Source organism: Diabrotica undecimpunctata, chromosome 2 (genome assembly GCF_040954645.1).
Source record: "Diabrotica undecimpunctata isolate CICGRU chromosome 2, icDiaUnde3, whole genome shotgun sequence".
NCBI classification, from domain to species: Eukaryota; Metazoa; Arthropoda; class Insecta; order Coleoptera; family Chrysomelidae; genus Diabrotica; species Diabrotica undecimpunctata.
In genome coordinates this window covers 62,139,355-62,160,247 of record NC_092804.1, presented here as the reverse complement: position 1 = coordinate 62,160,247, position 20,893 = coordinate 62,139,355, and the positions used below count along the sequence as shown (strand labels likewise).

The window sequence follows — 20,893 nt, the reverse complement described above, 5'->3', positions numbered from 1 at the left end:
TATGTGTGTGTTGTTGACCGCTCTTCTATTTTCTCTTTGTCTCTCGGACCCGTATCGGTTTCCGCGATTTTCCGGTTCATTCGTTCTATTATTATTTCGGTTTTCCTGATATGTGCGAGTGTTGTTTCTATTCTGGTTCTCTCGATATCTGTTTTCGTTCCATTGCCGATTTCTTTGTTCATAATTTACTCTTCCGTTGTCTCTACTTTCGTTTTCCCTCCTCGGGACAAATTCTCTTCTTGTGTACTCTCTCCTAAAGTTTTGATTTTCTCGTTGTCTATAATTTTCTTGCGTTCTCCTCATTTTTCTTTCTCTTAATTTTGCTTCTCGTATTTGTAAGAATTGACATAAACTGTCAATATCCTTGTAGTTTTGTAGAGTTATGTGATCTTCTAAGGTATCTTCAAAATGTCTGGCTATTAGTTCCACTAGCTGTTCGGACGAATAGTTGTAATGTAAGTGTCTTGCATTGTTGTATAGTTGTAGGGCATATGTTTTTTCTGATATACCTATACTATCCTGGTATCTCCCATTTTGTAATTCCTTGTTTATTTTTATCTGTTGTATTTTCCCCCAGAAATAATTCAGAAATTTTTGTTCAAATGTTTGCCAATTTTGCAATTCTTCTTCTTTGCTATCAAACCATAAACTTGCCTCATCTTTAAGAGGGTTCCTTATCGTTTCCTTTGCTGTTTCGAAATTACCGATATGTCGTACTTTCTTTTTTAAATTGTTAATGAAAATTACTGGGTGTAATTTTTTTACGTCCCCGCCAAATTGTATTTTTACCTCGCTTGTTCCATGGACGATAACTTCTTTTCTCTCTGCTCCTCTTTGTTCAATTTATGCAATATGTTTTTCATTTTGCTTTAATCTCCTTTCTACTTCTTTCCTGTCTTCTTGTAGCGCCATTTCAAATTTTTCTTCTAACTGATCTAATTCCTTTTTCTGGACAGTCTTAATATCTTTCATTTTAGTTTCTATTTCTTCTCTTTGCATCTCTAGTTTCCTCTCTGTTTCTTCTCTGACTTTTTCTAAACAGACTTTTACCTCATTTTCATATTTGTCCAAACGCTTTTCCATTTTTCTATCATTTTCTTCTAATTTTTGTTCATAGTTTTCCAAACGCTGCTCTATATTTCTGTTATTTAGTTCTATTGTTTGTTTTGTTTCATCCATTTTTAGTGATGTTTCTTGTTGGTTTTTCTCTATTGTTTGTGTCTGTATTTGCATCATTGCTAATAATTTTTCTAACATTCCTGTTTCTTTTCTTTTCTCCATTATTGTAGCATTTCCTTCATTATCCGATCCTTCTTCAACAATTGTTTCTTCTAATCTGTTATCCTCCTTTCTTTCTTGCATTTTGCTTTGACTCCTTGTGGTCGACATGTTCGTTAGATTATTTATCCCCGCCAAATATGAAGCTTTGAAATTTGTGCAATAATATCCCCGCCAAATATGAAATTCGAGTAATTTTGCAAAGACGAAAACTTTTTCTCTTATCCCAAATGCAATAAATTCAAATAAATGCAATAAAATTTTAAAACTTTTGTCAGTTGTAAAAATCAATCAAATATCATAAATTATATCATGTAAAAATTTGTACCTAGAGAAATTTGAAATGTAATGTCATAAAAGCAAATATTATAAACTTTAACCATCGGCAAATAAATTTTCAATCAATCTGCTTTCTTTCTCTATCCGTTTAAATTTTAACTAGAAATACTTTCTACGCCTTACACGTTGGGGGCCATTTGTTATGATTGTTTATTTTGAGTTCAAACTTAGTTTATTGAGCCAATAAAAAAGAATTATAACTTATTTGTTATCAAAAGTAAAATAATCCTTATATTACCTGTGTTCGATGGATTCCAAAGATTTTCTAGTTGTCTTTTATCGGGAGAGAGAAGAGAAAGGATAAGAATACAAATATATTATATTACAAAGATTTACGTTTCTTTATTTTATATGAACGAATAAAACAATTATTAAATTCTGTCGTTATCTTATCAATCAGCATACAAGAAAATAAATCAAATTATTATGATAATAAGATTATAAAGCTACATACATTTATATTACGTGAAAAAACCAATTTTACTTAAAATTTTCTTTACTTGAAAAAGGAAACCACAAAACTTTAAACTTTTGATTAGCCTAACAAAACCTCAGTTCTTAAATTTTAATGCTAATGACCATGATGTCGAAACGATCCTTCACAGATATAAAATTCAATTGTACAAACACTTACAGTTTATTTTCTTCTTGAGTTGTATGTTGGAACATACCCAGAAAAGTCCAGTCTCCTCAAAGATGTGATCTCCCCTCTTTGGCACCTCGGCTCCTTCTTTACGTCTCTGCAAACCTCCTTCAGACTACACAAAAAACACCTGATTCACTTCTCCAAACTCCGCTACTTATTTATGACACCAGGACCTCCTTTTGTCAACTTGATGCCGTAAGAATACTTTCACATATACTTTATAAAATGCCCACGGTAGATACAAGGACCTCTTTTAATCTACTTGTTATCTCCTTCTTCAAACTATTCACTTCTTTTCGTTACGCCGGTATCCAAACTCACGAACCACACCCTATCTTGAGACACACGACTGTTTCCTTTCGATGACCAAAATATGACTAACTTCTCCTCTCTCATTATCGACTCACCAAATTCCCATTTAAAAACGACCGTCCAATCAAAAAGCTTAAATTGTGTTTACCATGATTTTGGAAAAGCCTAATTTCGGTTTCAGAGAAAACTAAATAGCTTACTTTAAAATTGGTTTTTTTCAATACATCATTTATACATATTTCAAAAGATTAAAATATGGTCATTTAATAGGTACTCGACTATACAAACAATGAAAAGATTAACTTACAGGTAAAATGTCTTCTAATTCTAAACAAAGGTTTTTTGATAATTTTGTTTGAAACGGAAAAGGGTCGTTTGCCAAACAAATTTCTATTCTTATCTACACTAAATCTTATCTTAAATTACTATATACAATTTGTCTATATTGCTATATTGAAATTTTATTTCGATGGATTTTTTTTATTTATTTTTCTTTGGTTGGAAAAGAAAAAGTATGACAATATATATATATATATATATATATATATATATATATATATATATATATATATATATATATATACAATTAGTATTTCTTGGGTTTAAGCTTAATAAATAATGTTAAATTTAGAGCTAGAGTTTATTATTACATTTAAATCAACGTTTCGACAGGTAATCCTTGCCTTTGTCAAGATTCTAAAATGTACAGAATTGAGAAAAAAGTTTGTAAAACATATACAGAGAGTAAAAAGTGATTGCTTACAGTTATTAACCTATAATTATGTTTACATGGGCGTATCTTTGGTGTTTTTGAAAGAGGTAAAGTAGAGAAGTGTTACAACTTTAAGAGCTTTTTATGGTGTTATATTTATTATTATTTAAATCAGATTGAAATATATTTTATTTAAAAAGGAAAAAAACAAAAAAAACTCTAATTATACCATGGTATAAAACTTTATTATTAAAATTTATTAAAAATGATCCAAAGGGATTTTCAAATTTTCAGTTGATCCTATCAGATCATCCCCAGTAAAAAACGTCTATATAGTATTTGGAACTAGCCACATGATGATGACCCTTAAATTACATAAGACACTAGGTCGATAATAAAGGATTAGATTTTATTAAGGTAACGTACAATTTCCAAGCTCGTAAAAGAGAACCTTATGCCCTGAGATGTAACAGCCAACTGAGTTATTTGCCAACATTCTGCGCCATTATGTTGTAATGGGTCCCACTATACTTAGATATAAGTCTTGTTTTGATAACATCCTAATGTTTTTGGACCATAATAAGTAGTTTAACTGTTGTATAGCTACTCGTTCTTGAACAACTCTGTTAGCTTTATTTTCAGTCCACTTATACTATCTTGGGTTATATAAGTGTCGCCAGAGTGAACGAATCACAGCGAAGATTGTCACGTTGGGCGGCTAATAACAAAGACTGTTATTAACTGCATTTGTATTGGCCTTTCGACGAAAGATTGATGCGGAGATTCAGTCAAGAAACTCATAAAAAGTCAGCGCATCTTCCGATAGGGATGAAGTGAGTCTACCTTGATACTAGTCAAGACCTAGTTGGTTGAGTAGCCTTTTTCAAGTTTCTGCATTTTATTTCTCACCTATGTGAAAAACTTCACCGAACTAAAAAGACTTCACTTCGAAAAAGGTTCTACAGCTCTTTAAGTGTTTAAATAAACACGAAGCCTCACGGTTACGACATTAATAAAACCATAGAAAGTCTAAGAACCGGCGTTTGGTGACTGTTCGGCTATCTTTTGTCGAGGTAAACAAAAGTCGGGTAACGGGCTTGTAATTACCTCGTAAAAGTCATCAAGCAGCTTGAAGAGAACGCCCACTGGTCAGAGAGATATTGATCCTCAAAATAGAGAAAAGACAGATTGCCTTAAAACCTTTCGGATCGTGTCAAACTGCCACAGCGTTCCGATAGACCACCGATGGTTAGGAGTAAATAAAAGCCCGGGTGAAACTACATAGAATTACTCCTTATTCGGTGGCCGAGCTGAAACAGCACTTCGTCGCCAAACCATTCGTTTTAAATAAATAGAGGTCCTTACGGGACTTAGCTTACGGAGAAAGCCCTTCGATATCGAGCGTGATTGCGAAAGTAAATAAAAGACCCGAAGGGAATTACAATTACTCCGCAATTCAGGGACAGTCGAAGAGTCAACACTCTGCCGGCGGTCCTATACCTCGAGGAGTGTAAACTTGGTTACATGCTGAGGCTTAGGAGGCCGGCATATCTGTGAGATTCCAGGCATCTCTTTGAGATTTGAGGCTTCTACCGTGCATAAGAATACTAAACAATAGTTTATGTAAGATAAATATATATACAATTTACGTAAGAAATTTGAATTGTTAAAGTATTCTACACTGCCGGTAGCACCTTGCTGACAACAGAGTCTTCGGTAAGCTTTTCGCTGAGTGTAAGTCACATGTAACTCTACGAGCAAGAGGATGGAATCGAAAAACCTTCGTTCCTCCAGAGCGACAGTTGGAAACCATCCTGAAACTCCAAAAAGCTTGGAGGATGAACCTACCGTACGGCATAAGTTCCAAGATCTTTACGATTTCCAACCGTTTACAATAGTTTCTGCATATTTTAGAAAAGTATCTTATAGTCTTAAATATAATATCACATACCCACTTGTAGTTACCAAATACCAAACATCTAGATCATTTTTATGGCAGAAGCCTTAGCTACAACAAAAAGTTCTCAACTGGTGCATGGAAAATTCAATAACTGATGCAGTAATACTCTTAGATTCCACATCAGTATTTAAGGCACTTACTGGAACTTTACACTGGGACTGGGTCTGGGAAATTACACTTATTTTGCAGCAAAATGTGCTTGTGATACTGGAAAAGAAATTATGTTTGGGAGTAATTATGATTTATTTTCGTTGATAGGAAAAGAGGCCAGGAACAAATAATAGGTTATTTAAATAAACTTCATAGCAGCCATTAATATACCTGTCATCCAACTCAATCCAAGAACATTTCTCACCTAACTTTTTTTATGACTAAATTATACTATTCAAACAGTACAAGAATTAAAACATGGACTTTCCTTTCTTATATTTTTAAAATGAGAATAATACAGAATCCCTTTTACCAGTTAATTTGTGGTTGTCCACTCAGTGGGAGATTTAAATCAGATATTTTTTAAATGTTCAAAACATCATACTTCTACCAGAGAATTATTATCAAAATTGTATAATCTAAATATTTCAGGTCCAACCAATACATCCTTTTAAGATGCTTTATTTTACAAATCACTCGATAACCAATTGAGTTCCTTATAAAAACAATAATGGCCTGCGTAGCGCAAGCGGTAGGATGCTTGCCTCGCACGCCGGTGGTCCGGAGTTCGAATTCTACCGCCGGCAAGAACAACTAGACATTTTTAAAAATGTCTATAGGCCCCAGGTCGACTCAGCCTGAATAAAATGAGTACCTTGGGTAAAACCAGGGGTAATAATAGGCGGTTGAAGCGTAGCACTGGCCATGTTACCTTCCTTGTATACCGTAGGCCCTAGATATAGCAGACTACCCTGCTATACTCCCAAAGCCGCGAAGCGGTATAAAACGGGAGACTATTATATTATATAAAAACAATAATCAACCTTGGAAATATATTTTTAATACTATTAATAAAGCCTTAATATTTGTTGTTGAGTGGACTGGAAAGTTGTTTCTGACATCACTCTTTATAACACAGAGTGGGTTTTAAAAATTTACTAACTAATGCGAACGTTTTACCTCCCGGCTCTTCTAATCATTATTACTACGATCTGTAGCTAATGGATTAAGTCAGAAATCAAAATCCTCTCTACAAGCACATACACACATAAATTAACACAAATATACATGCATACATATATACGCAATTTTTAAATACCCAATACACATAGTTATATTAGATATTTTAAAAACGTAAGTATTTCTTAATTAATGATTTTGAATTAAAGTATTAAAACAAATTTAAAGAAGTTTTGAACATAAATTTACTTTTTATTTTATGGTATAGTTTGCTTATTCGCTTTTTATTTTTTTGCGTAGAAGAAGAATCCTGAAAAATCTTGACGAAGAAGATAAAAAAATTACTCAAAAGCTTGCCAACACCAAAATCTCGGAAGCTCCACAAACGCCCAAAAAACGAATCCCAGTTCAACATTCGAGAAGTCACGGTAACCTAACAGATAATAATTATTTGATGTCTGAGTCCCAAGATAATTCTAAAAAGAAGAGCAAGATAGTGAAAAGAACAAAATCGTTTTGGAAATTTGGTAAAAGTGGCTCTGATAACGAGATTCTTGAAGGTATGTCTCTGTGGAAGCACAAAGACCTGGTTGATATAGAATCCAATATATCTGATACAGAAAATGTTAAACCCAAAAAAGATATACCTAAAAAGACAAGTTACGCAAAATCAGAAGATTCTGACACCACTATTAATAATAATAGGGTCGAACCAGCTCAAATTAAAACGCCCAATAAAAAAGAAGTCACAAACAAAGATATAAAACGCAACCGAAGTTTTAACAAAAAAGATCAATTTACATCTAAAGAATCCATTAACGAAACTGTGGAAAAACACTATAAAAAGCAAACCAAATCTCCCAACTACGAGGATCAGTTTTATGATGACGATGGTGACGGTTTGATGCTTAAAACTCTAAACCGAAAAAATATTCTACAACAGTACAACAATAGTTCGTCTGGCACAGATTCTGAATCAGAATCTGATTTGACCAGTGACGATCCATATGATTGTATCCTTGTGGACGACCAAAACGTAAAGAAAACAGAAAATCACTTTCCAAACGTTGCTGAGTTAGGTAAAAAGTTGGAAAAACTCTCTAAAGGCAGCAAATTTACTCCAGAGAAAGACAAGAATATGGCGCAAGAAAAACAGATTGAGATTATGAGATTAGAGAGAAAAAGTCCTATGCGGCACGAAGATATTATGCAACTTCGAGAAAACAGTTTTAAAACATTTGGTCTGGAAATACAAAACAAAGAAAATGGAGAAAAAGAAACTTTAGACGATGAAAACTATTACCCACAAGAACATAGCAGGTCTGAAAAACGAAAATACCAGAATGAACCTAGGAGGAGTCGTCCAAGTTATGAGTCCATACAATCTGATATAAAATCACGAAATAGTAGTAACAAAAGAAAAAGTGAAAAACAAAGAGACGCAGAGAGGCACGAAAGGCATAAAAATCAGTACTATGATTCCACTAATGATGAATTTTCTGATGCCATCGAAAGTCGTCAGATTCTACCAAGATCAAAACTAACTAAAACAAATAGCAATAGTTCATCACACAGTAAATACGATCAAGAAAGCAATTTGATGGATTATGGTGAGACACTTCAAAGAAGGCTTAAAAATCCTGAATACAATTCCCGATTCGATGAACGGTCACCTCACAATGGTAACATGTATGGCCCGTGGTACGATTTGTGGGGACTGGATTCAACAGGAACAGCGAGAAAGAAATGAATCTTTTGTGAAATAATTGCATGATATTTAATTGTAAAATTAATATAGGCTTTAATTTGCTGATTGTATAGTAAAATTATTTTGCTCAATTTATAGTAAGTTTTTATACATCTGATATAGATAGCGAAGAATGATCATTTATGTTAAACAAAAAGCATGATGTAAATAAACTGTTGTTGTAAATGTAAAGGAACTGTTGTTTAAATTGAAAATTTGAATGTTTGATCTGGAATGGTTTTTAGTAATATATAGCTATGCAGAAATTCAGGTTACTTATCTTGATATATAATATAATGTATCGTATCTATTTTTCAATACCTGTACCCAACATATTTCTAATATTCACCGTCCCTTTGGAATTTATATTAATATTGTGATAAAACATAAATTTTCGATATGCAGTCAAAAAAAGACAGAAGCCTAACATCATAAAAAATAAGATATTTTTAGATATATCGTTTAACAAGGTACTAAAGGTTACTTTACTGTAATTACTATAAAATATGCATGTCATTATCTAGGAATCTTTTCATATTAAATTACCAAGCATACAGTTAGGGTAATTCAAAGTTATTTTAGAAGGTATTTAGAAAAAAAGATTTTGTTATTAATAAAAGAACTCAAAACAAAAAAAAATAAAACATAATGACGGTATTAGATTTTTGTTTCGATACAGGGCAGCGGCAAGCCGCTTATATGTATTTCGACCTCTTTAGGTCTCATCAGAGCGGCATATGCCACTGCTCAGTTTTGCCAGGTAAGAAATCGTATGATTTATTTTGTTGTTAAAAAAATACTTTGATTTCGACGTCACCAAAATAAACATATTAATTTGATATGATTTTTGTTAAAACCAAATAAGCTTTAATAACTTCAGCAGTGAGTATTGCAATGGGAAGATAATATAATTATGGCAAGCTATATAAAACCAAAGGCGCTTAGTCCGTGACATACCTTAAATTTTCAAGGGGAATTAAAAATCCCAACGTTAAATGTTAAGAACCTCCAGAAAGTGGAACAAAAAATGATGACAAATTGAAAATTGGAAGCTAGAATGCAAAATAAATCTTTATTCTAGGAAAATCTCACAACATCGCGAGAGAAATAAAAAGAATGGGAGTCAACATTCTGGGAGTCTGCACATACAAACTCGATAACCATAACATATATTATCCTGAAAATGACGATCCCCATTATTATAATGGAGTAGCATTTATAGTTGACGATATAAGCAAAAAATGTGTAAAGAAATTTATTTCTATATGTGATAGAGTAGCTATACTGCAAATCAATACCACTCCGCGAAATACTAACTTTATTTAAGTATATACTCCTACAGGAGTAAGACCAGAAAGAGAAATACGAGAATTCTACCAAGAGATTAAACAGATAATAAAAATATCAAAGAAAAATGATGTAAATATGATTATGGGTGATTTTAATGCCAAAGTAGGTAAAGGTCGGACTGAAAATATAATCGTAAGCTTTTGTTTAGCCCAAAGAAATAACAAAGGAGAAACACTGGTTCAATACTGCCTAGAAGAAAACCTAATAATTGCAAATATTTGGTTTCAGTGAAGTTAAAACATATCCCAAGACTGACATCTGTTCACAATTCTATTGTCGGTAAACTCTCAATTAAACTAAAGAAAATTAAACACAAAGAAAAGATAAAATCTAACCTTGAGAAACTTAAACATCCAGAAGTACAAGCAGATATAGAGAAAATACTTAGTACTACCTACTTTTAAAAAAAATTCAAAGAAACAACTACGGTATTAAAAGAGATAATTGAAAGTATTTTCTTTCAAAACAACAATCACAACCATACGAACAAAAAAACTACAAGATAACATAAGAAATACAGATGACAGAAGAAATCCTAGAACTAATGGACATACAGTGTGGATTACAAATTCAATATTTTTGTAACTAAAAATATTTCAACGAAATCCTTGGACAGGTCGATTTATATTTTGGATTGACGTCACCATTTTCATATACATGAAGTCATCGATGTTTTTTCGAATGGAACGATATTCATTTTTTTTTTTTAATTTTTCTTTAAAAAACGAATTCAAAATATAAGATACTTATAGTCTAAGTCATCGGTTCGGGAATTAGAGAGAAAGAAATGTTTAATTCAATTTTTATACAATGCATATTACAATTTTTTTTTAATTTGAGTAATACAATACATCTTACAATTAAATTAAATGTTGACACTGCATGCCGTTTACTTCCTGACAATAACGAAGGCGATATTGAAATTCTTCTAAAACTCTATTTAATGTTTCTGAGAGAATAAGTCATACCTCATTTCGAATTGTATCTTTTTCTTCAATATTCCCTGGTCTATTTATGTATACTTTAGATTTAAGATAACCCAAAAAGTAAAAATAAAGGGAGGCTAAATCAGGAGATCTTGCTGGCCACTTTAAACTGCCTCGGATATCTATCCATCTGTTGGGGAAAACAGTATTTAAATAATTACGCACTATCATCGCATAATAGGGTGGTGCGCCATCTTGTTGAAACCATATCAAATTACTAGGCATATTTGGATTTTGGTTATCTGGAGATAGTGCGCCGATTGCGAGAATAATATCGTTTTGAAGAATTTTTAAATATTTTTCCGCAGTCAACGTTCCTTCGTATTGAACTCATTCTGAAGTATTGATAGAATTTTTCTTGATGATTGATTAAATCAGGAAATAAAGTAACAAATTCACTTTCTGTATTTTTCTTTTTATTTTTACAAATTTTATGCACCCATTTACTACACCTCCTTTTTTGTAGGAGGATCTTCTTTTTCCTTTTTCTCGCATTACAAATTACCAATAATAATTTTTTAATCAATTTTTCATGAAATACATAAATCCACTGACTGAGCTGACGTGATATAACCGATAAATGTGCGTTACTGCATTAACCGTAATTTCCACCGATAGTTTCATTGCCGTGCCCTAATTCCTAAATGTAGCGGTGAGTGTCGTTGTTTAAAAATTCTTTTAAGTGCATACGTACCTTAATATTGCAGATAAACTTGTGAAACGTAAGTAAATATATCTGTCATACATCTTTGTTTTTCTCAGTTCTATTATCAAATTTAAAACCATTGTACAACCCTTTACGTAAAAAAGAACCAGGTTAATTGTAGACAAATCCAATAGAATGAAACAGGACAAGAACAAAATCGTGGAAATAATACATTCACACCCGTCTAACCTTATACTTAACGTAACCTCATACTAACCCATGTCCCTATAATATTCGGAAAAAATAAGTATGTATGTTCTAATTGTAAATTAAGATTATTTTATTAACTAAATACAGGAAATTAAGTCTACATATTTAAGGTTTATAATGTATTTTTATAGAACAGAAAGAGGTCCATGATCTTCGATGGCACGTAAATTTAGTCTTGCATATGCAATACACGAAATTTTTGCAAATCATTATTTGCAATGCATCATTCGACTTGAAACAGCCCAAAACTCTTCTATAGACCTCGCCTGAAATACGTTTTGAGTGTTGTCGCGCTTGAACGCGAACACGCCCAACAAATGGCTGAAAAACACCAGCTTCTAACATGGCACACCATACCAAAAGTTTATCAACAAATTTCACTTTTCCCTTAAATCTAACTTCGTTCGGTGCATCTTGTACATTGCGTGTATAAAATCCGTGGTTGCCCTTCATTTCGGAATTGGATAAAGTAAAGTACTTTTTATCATCAATAAGAAATTTACCAGGAAAATGAATACGTCTCAATGCACGGCAACATCTAGGAATTTTTTCTAACTGGGCTGGTGTGTACTTTTTTTCTTTTATATCGTTTTAAATGATTTCTAGAAATTGTTTTACTTACAGCCATTCGTGAAACATTATATCTTCGGCCAACATTTATCAAAGACTTTCCTAATTGGTACTCCATACTCTGAATTAATCTCTGTTACCGAGCAGGAGTAAAACTCTTGGTCTTTCACTTTTGGGCAAATTAAGGCATGGTGTACCATTTTCGTACTCTTTAATTGTCTGGTAAATCGTTGACACAGAAATATTTTAAGCCCTAAAAATTCTTACAATATCGCGTTTTGGTATTCGCTACGTGCGTGACCATGGTAGGGGTACTTTGAAACGATGCCAGCGTGCGTAGCGGCGAAATATGACAAAATTAGCCCTACCTTTTTACGCATAAATTTTATCAAAAATGTGTGCAAATACATATTGCGTATTTAATTGTACTAATAATAGCAAAAATAGTAAATGTAGTTTTTATAGGTTCCCAAAGATTACATATAAATTAGAGAAAAGAAAAAGATGGATCCGTTCTATTAATATGAAAAAGTAAATATCACATAACTTCATTTTTATGTAATTAAAATAGAAAAAAATTTAAACAATTTACCTTAAATGATATTTTATAAGGCTTCAATCTAACTACAGAGTGCCTGATGACTTTAGCTTTTATATTATACTTTTACTATTACTGTTTTTAAATATATGCTCTTTCACCTGAAAAACTTGATTTGTCAGTACTAGATTTTTCCCTTTCTTTTCCGTTTGTGGTTGAAAAGATATATTGAAGATTATTGGTCAGATGAAGGCGGTAGGTGTCGCGTCAGTCACGCACGGAGCGAATATGTCCAAGTAAACGATAAATACTTTGACGAATATTAAGTTTGTACGACGTCTTAACGAACCGTATTTGTCAAAACTGACATTGTTATTGACATTGTTATATCTTTTAAGTTGTTTACTAACTTTGGTTTCTAATGGCAACTTAATCCAATGCCTCCTACCAATAATACTTTTAAATCTAAAAGTTTCCGAAAATTTTAGGGACATACGTTAATAAATTAAATTTTGAAACCAATTGGTTTATTTTCAAACTAAACAAGTAGAATTTTAAAAATCGTATTTTGAAAGCGATTTCCTATCTATAGATTGATGTTCTCATAATTCTGGTTTGGAACGATTTATATCTTAATTTTGTTTGCTTGTATTCTAACAAATTGGTGACAAGGATTATAACTATGCGACTGTATTGTGAAGATCTATTATGTTTATTGAAGAGGTTACATAATTAAGAATTTATATTAGGTATGTTAACTTTGAGTTTTATAAACTAAAAAAAATTCCAGATTAAATCATTTTTATGTACGTTAATTATTTGACGTTGTATATTCTTAAAACAATATGAAATTGTTAAATATTAATATTTTGTAGTAGTATTACAAAGTCAGTTTAAAAACAGTTCCAGATGAGTATGCTTAAATATATTTTGACTAATATTTTACAGGTCTAGCAATTTTGCAACCATTAAACTTCGTAAAACTAACCCCAGCACTGAGAGAGCAGCTTCTCTTATATTAGAATAATTAAATGTATTAAGAGTTATGAGGTTTATAAAGATCAGTAAAGCTAAACTTAATATACAATTTTCGTTGTTCACGCATTATATCATATAGATTAAACAAAGCATAGTAACTTAAAAAATAACTTAAAACAATATCAAAAATATCTTTTAGTTCCATTTTAACTTTGCTTTAATAGTTAAATAACAGAAGAGATTGAACCAGAACCGAAAATAAAAACTAAAAATTTTGTATATATCTGTTTGGTTATTGCAATAATTCACAGATATGCGAGACATTCAGTTTAACATCGACTATGAACCACTAAGTGTAGAGGACTTGCAATACACTTTGATTTTATATTCAAGCCGAAAAAATATTATTCACCAGATCCACCAAATTACTAATGTCTGAACTACCTAAGCCTTAACAAAACATTAGATAAATATTACCCCGGTATCCGACCGGTGAAATTTTGTAACACTGTTCGACACGTGGAATGTGACAAATTCCAAGTTGAAAATATACTCATTCCTATATCTCGTAGATTTTCATATTATGTAATATAGCTTCAGGATACATTACGATAATAAATTCAAGAAGAAAATTTGCTAATAATAGTTTACTATTGAACATATAGCCAATTATATGAAATAACAATTTATTTATCGAGAAAAAAAATGCGTATTATAATCGAAGAATCAATACATTTCTATCGAAATTAATAGTATAAAGACAAGAAACTACAATAGAAGTAGTATTCAGCTTATTAAAGAAACAAACAAAATCAAATTCTACAGATTCAATATGGAGTTATCAGTTCTTAAAGTTTGAGCAATTTTCGCAGTATATCACAAAGTGTTCTAAACATAAAAAAGTTCACATGCCTCACACACGTATCCAGTTTTCCTATCTCTATTTCTGGGACATTTTGAACATCTTCCCTGCTGATTAGGTTTCCTTTTCTTTGTAGGTTTGAAATTTTCACTTAAAATCTTTCGGATACTGTTTCTAAACTCTCTAGATAATCTAGGGTTACGCATTCTTTCTCTTTGATGTTCTTCGATCAATTGGAATCTCAGGAAAAGCCTTCTAGCAATGTTATGACTATCGTTATTTTGTTTGTGAATGATCTGGCTATTAATTCCTGCAGTGTACATTAGATAGAAAAAAAATGTTTAAGGCCAACTACGACTGTTGCGTGCTATATTATACGTTGCAGATAACTCTTCTACTACGACAACTCTGCCTTTGGTCGAATTATAAAAGGAAATAATTTCAGTCAGCTTATAATAAGTATCTGTTACTATTGTATCATGGTGCAGGGAAGATATAAGTAAAACAACTTTTCCTTTCTTTGGTATATACGAAAAAATAGTGTATCCGTTCTGAAATCCAAATATACTGGAAAAAACTTCTTTACCTTTCCCTTGCAGGAATGCTATATGCAAATCAGGTTTATTTTTTCTGATAGTACCTACTGCAGTTAAATTATGAGTCTCGCGCAACTTCACCAAGAGATCACGACTATTGTATTAGTTATCAAACGTTATATTACGGGACCAGACACGGGAGCAACCGATCTTTCTACAATATCTTTCGGGGAATTGCTAAATCGGAATGGACCTTCCGGTTTTTGTCCCATATTCACCTTCATATTGAACAGGAAGTTCGTACGTGCGTCAACTAATGCATGTACCTTGATTCCATATTTCGATGGTTTATTTGGCATATATTGTCTGAAAGCACATCTCCCTCTGAACGATTCAAGCTTCTCGTCAATTGTCAAAACTTTGAATTGCAATTTTCTACAAACCTGTCGAAGAAAGCTCTGATATGAGCTAGTTTATCTAAATTGACTCTTTCTTCACGGTTTTGATTGTTATCGCATCTTAGGCATGAAATTAAAAATTCGAATCGACGTTGGCTTATTCTGCAACGGAAACGTTCACTCCTATTCCGTCAGTGTTCCACAATACAAATCATATAAATGACGATGGTTATTTCTAAATGCATCAGACACATAAAGGAGCCTCAACACAGTCTTGATTTCTATCACAGATCTATTCCCATAATGTGAAGAGTTCTTCCAACTTTCAGATTTTTCTGCAATTCGTTGGTTAGTATGCTTAACCAAGTCAGCAATCATTTGTCCATCAGTAAATAGGAGGAACCACTCAATTAGTGTCTTGGCATGCTTTGCGTGACGTTTGACTTCCGGTAAATATGTAATTAAGTTTTCTGCTCTCGTTCGACCATTTCGATTATTGGATTCTTTAGTCCATTTCATTCCATTCTTTCCAGAATAATAACAACCTTGTCTGATACTTTCTACAGCTTGCTGATTTCCATTCTCTTCTTCGGGTTCTTGTTCTATATCGGAATAATCGCTGTTGATACATTGTCAATATTGTCTTCTGTCTCTGTATCATCTTGATCAATAAATTCATCTTCATTTTCTTACTATTCCCACATACGCATGAGATGAGCCTGCTCTTTTTCGTAGTCGCCCCTTATTTCCAAATCTATGAGAGTGAAATTATGAATAACTCAGTATAAATAGTATGTATAAGATGGTTTACCTCTGAAAATTACGTAGAAGTACGAAATAAAAACTTGCGAGTTCCGACACGTGGGGTGTGACAAACCCCAGACAACTTAAAAGCAACACCACTCACGGTATATCTAGTATCCGACTAACCTGATTGCATCAGATTGTAGACAAATATGTATTCGAAAGCTACTAAAGCGCTGTTGGCGTTTGGAGTGAAATTTTAACTTATAACGATTACTCTCTGAACTCTGGAATTTCTCACACCCCACGTGTCGGATGCCGGGTTAAGAAAGGTGGAACAAAAAGGTCTTCCAACAAAAGCTGCGATATGATAGATTGTAGTCAAAATATAAAATACAATATTTGGGTCCTATCATGTGAGAAAATATTAACACCTTTCACAATTGATTATGTTTAGAAAAACATAAAAACGGGTATGACTAAGAGTTCTGTTCATTTAGCTACTTATAGTCCAGGATATCATGGTTTTCTGCTCAAAATTGTTTTTGTGTGACGTATTTGCTTGAAATGTTGATAGTAGATAGAAAATAGCTTACAGATCAAAATCTACCCTATGCCAAAATGATATTTTCCTGTGGGGGTGGTTACCACCCAAAATCGGGGGTGCAAAAAGTTTATCAAAAAGAAAATTATGCTAGTCGCTAGAATAGTGAATTTTAAGACAAAAATCTTTTTATAGAGTTTTTTGAAAAGTCAATATTTTTGGAGTTATTCGTGACTGAAAGTTCACAAATTTAACACTTTTGTGGTGCTCAACTGATTAGAAAACATTTACAAAGCTAACACTGCTGATCTTTATAAACTTCACTTGGGTATATATGTATCCCACTATTCAAGTTAATGTTTTAATTCAACTAAAGAATGTACAAGGTGTTTTTAAATAAGTGACTAAAATATGTGGAAGTTGTAGCTAATAGAACTTAAAGTGTATGAGAATAATTTAAGGTAATATTAATATGAACATTATTGCTTATGCGTTTGGTGCAGAACATATTCCACAAAACTGCCATTTTCTTTAAAAACACTTTGTATTATTTGTTATTATCCGTACCATTTAAATAAAGTAGATGTATTAATACAAGTTTAGCTTTTGACTTAATCTGTTATCAACTTAATTGTTAGGTATATAAATAAGATTTTGTATGTGTTAATTAACTGTTGTTATTGCTGATGTATATGTTCGAAATATATTTTGTAATATAGGTATTATAATGACACGGCGATTTTTAAGACACTATTCTTCTGGATGCCTAGATTTAGCATTTTTCAATATTATTATTTTGTACATATTTCTTATGGTGGTTGGGAGTAGTGCAATATATCTCAATATAAATGTATATAATTGTAACCAAGCTATTATATTTTGAAAAAATTCAAATCTATTTATATTTCGGTTTTCTAAGAGTATATATGCTTGTCCAGGGAGTATATAACACTGAGACGCAAGTCTTCATCTCTTGCCGTAATGATCATCTATATGTCGAACCGATACACCCGCGTATTTTAGTCTAACAAGCAGGCCATTTAGATTATTTACTACTGCGTTATACTTTTACTTTTCTGACTGGGACTGTTTCTGCACATTTTCTATTTTTAATAACGCAGTTAATAATGACTGAGTTAAAATATTTTTATTCGCATATCAATGCGTAAGTGTATCTAGAGCAATCTGAAAGTTGTCATTAGCCACCTGCAAATTTTCAATGAGCCGTGCTGGCTCGCCTTTTACATAAGTTTTGAGGTACATAAAACGTTGCGCATTCGACAATTCTCCATTCTCAACAATTAAAGCAACAAAAAGTTTATAATAAGAATTTAATTCAGATAATCTACAGGAGAAATGAGGAATATTTATTTCGGGCAATTTTACCTGTGTTCTGGGAGAATGATTGGAAGATGCACTACCTACTTTAACGTGCAGTGACTCGATCTTATTTCCAATCAATGCTATAGCTTTCAAAGCTACATCTTCTGCAGTGGTGCGATCCTCGCTGTCTACATCGGCGGGATCTTCACACAATAAATTGTCAATTTCATCCTGTGCCTCGGTATATTCATAATACGCCGCCTGTAGGACTTCACGACTAACCCTCAACTGGTGAGCATCCTCAAATGAAATATTATCCTGAATCCAATTATTCTGCCTCGTGATTGCAGCCTTTGCACTCCTTCTAACTTATCTGAAGTTATCCATTCTTTAGATAAAAAATGGAGCAGCTAATATATAAAAGTTTACAATAAAAAAAAACAGAATGATTGCTACCGTGTAAAAATAACTTTAAATCCCTGAATTTTTTCACACAAACAAACCGAAAAAATGCTTGTAATATCAGACCGGGTATCTTACGATAGCTCAATATAAAATGATCAGAATATGCTACCAATATTTCTACAATCAGGAAAAATTACATAGAAAATGGTTGCAATGACCAAAGATATGTTTTAAACCTCACAAACACTAACGAACACAAAAAACAGAAATGTCTTTACAGACTGAGTATATTTTATGATAAAATAAATACCCCAATGTAAATGGTTTTACTAACCACAAAAAAGGTCTCTAGCATAAGAAAACTTGGAACAAATAAAAGTAACAATGTCTTTCAGCAGACCGAGTATATTCTTAGACAAAAGAAATACTCCACTGTAAGAAGTATAAAAGATTAGCAAGAAACAGGTATAAAAAGCGGAAAAAGGTCTATATCATAAGAGCACCTAGAATAAAGTAAATAAAAAAGAAATAGTCTTTCGGCAGACTAGGTACCTTTTAATATAAAAGAAATACACAATATAAAATGGTTATAAAAACAGTAAAAGGGTCTCTGTAAAAAGAGCACCTTAGACAAAGTACATAAAGAAGAAATAGTCTTTTGGCAGACGACTGGATATCTTTTAGCATAAAAGATATACCGCACTATATGGTTATGATAATTGGTAAGGTCCCTACCATAACGAAACCGTAAGCAACGAAAGTAAAATGGTTACAATAACCGACAAGGCTCCTACCATTAGGAAACCGCAACTAGACATAAAAAAGAACATGGAAAAAAAGTATCTACTAGCAGAGAACCCTAAATACACAAAAAACAGAAAAAGAAGAAGAAAATCCGGCTCGAAGGACCAGTATGTGCAGATGTGCAGAACGCAACAGGGACACGAACCGTCACTTGGTTATCAGATCGATAATTCAAAGGCAAAATGAATATACGTATATATATATATATATATATATATATATATATATATATATATATATATATATATATATACATAGATGTATATATATACACAGACACCCGCTCCAGGTAATAAGCTACTAGTGTAGTAAATTTTGTACTATACCTAAAAATTAGGGTTGTCAGTTCTGCCCTACTAAAGATTTCTCTCTCTGAAAAAGTTCTTCTAATAATTTAATTTTATCTGACTCATTGATATTGACAATTTAGACATATATTAAACATTTTGAAGTAGATGAAATCAACTTTAATTTAAGAATTCATTTTCAAAGAAATCAAAGCATGTGAATTGTCTCTAAAACGGTAACCACATGCAATGATGACAGTAAAATCATATCCTAGGTTTTTTTTTTGACACAAGTATTCTTAAGTTAAACTTGATTTCATGTAATAGAATGAACTATCTTCCAATAAAGTCGTACCAGAAACGCAAAAGTATTCACAATATTATTTTAAAGTAATCTACTTTATGTCTTAATTCTACTTATATGTCTCAATTGGCAATATGAATGAGTCGGAATGAGTCAAAATTTGTTTAATTTATTAATGTTTTTTATTCTCGAAGTGAAACTCGAAACGTCAAAATAAAATTGTGGCTTATTCCCAATAAAAATAGTAAATCAAATATTTGCATGATCACAAAGCTTATACATAGTAAGATTTTGGTTCACGTACAGGAATTTTGCAAGAATAATAAAATTAATCTTGTGATTTTTTGCAAAACAAAATGAATCAAATTATTTGTAAATATTGTTTGTCAGATGTCCTTATTGGAAATAACAAAATTTAAAAAACGTTTAAGTAGTTGTTATTGTCCTGTGAGTGTTTTATTTAATTGTTACCAGCTTTACTTTCTCTTTCGGATGTAAAATAAAACACATTAACGCAATATTCTTAAAATTCCGTCGGTATTTTGTTTATTTGTAATACTGTCTCTAAAAGGGCTGTATATGAAGTTTTCAACATATAATAGTTTGAAATATAATACATTTTTTGTAAATATATTATGAATATCTTCTAATGTTATTTTATGCTTCCTTACACATGTTTTTATTAAAAATTAATAAAGTTTTATTTTATTCGTTTCCTTTCTTTTAGTCCCTTGTCTAATATAATAATTAGGATACTACGAAAAATTTTCTTTTAAGAAAATGTATAATAGGTCAAATCTGAATGGATAGTAACTGAATACCTAAAGGAAATGAAAATTCACCAATGCACAACAGTCTGATTATCGGAAAATATGGAGAGGCTATTTTAAATGAAAACGGTGCGCGACTTATTGGCTTATATGAGAGCTTATCGTTAAAAGTGACAAATGAATTCTACGCTCATAAAGATATACATAAATATACATAGACGCAGTCAACAAGAGAGCTAAGATCAATTATTGATTATGTCATTATGCGCCAACAATAAAATCTAAATGTTTTGGACGTACGAATAAATCGAGGAGCGGAGTGTGGATCGGATCACCACTTAACCATGGCAAAGTTATTAGTTAAATACCTAGAAAATAACAGCGATTATTAATATAAACAAACAATGCAGGCAATACGAGTATCATTATTATCGTCATTCAATCTTCGCTTGTCCACTGCTGGACATAGATCTC

The 20,893-nt window shown here is 32.0% G+C and overlaps 1 protein-coding gene across 2 annotated transcripts in view; it reads left to right on the top strand.

Moving 5' to 3' along the window:
• Nucleotides 1–13,601, top strand: part of IRSp53 (Insulin receptor substrate 53 kDa) — a 633,215-nt gene extending 619,614 nt beyond the window's left edge. Inside the window, exon 14 of one of the 2 annotated variants that reach the window (XM_072523036.1) lies at nt 13,413–13,601. In XM_072523036.1, coding sequence (XP_072379137.1) covers nt 13,413–13,491 — 79 coding nt within the window. In that variant the 3' untranslated portion in view covers nt 13,492–13,601. Of the gene's footprint in view, nt 1–6,657 lie in introns of both variants that reach the window. The other variant, XM_072523035.1, reaches the window with a different exon arrangement.
• Nucleotides 13,602–20,893: the final 7,292 nt, after the last annotated feature.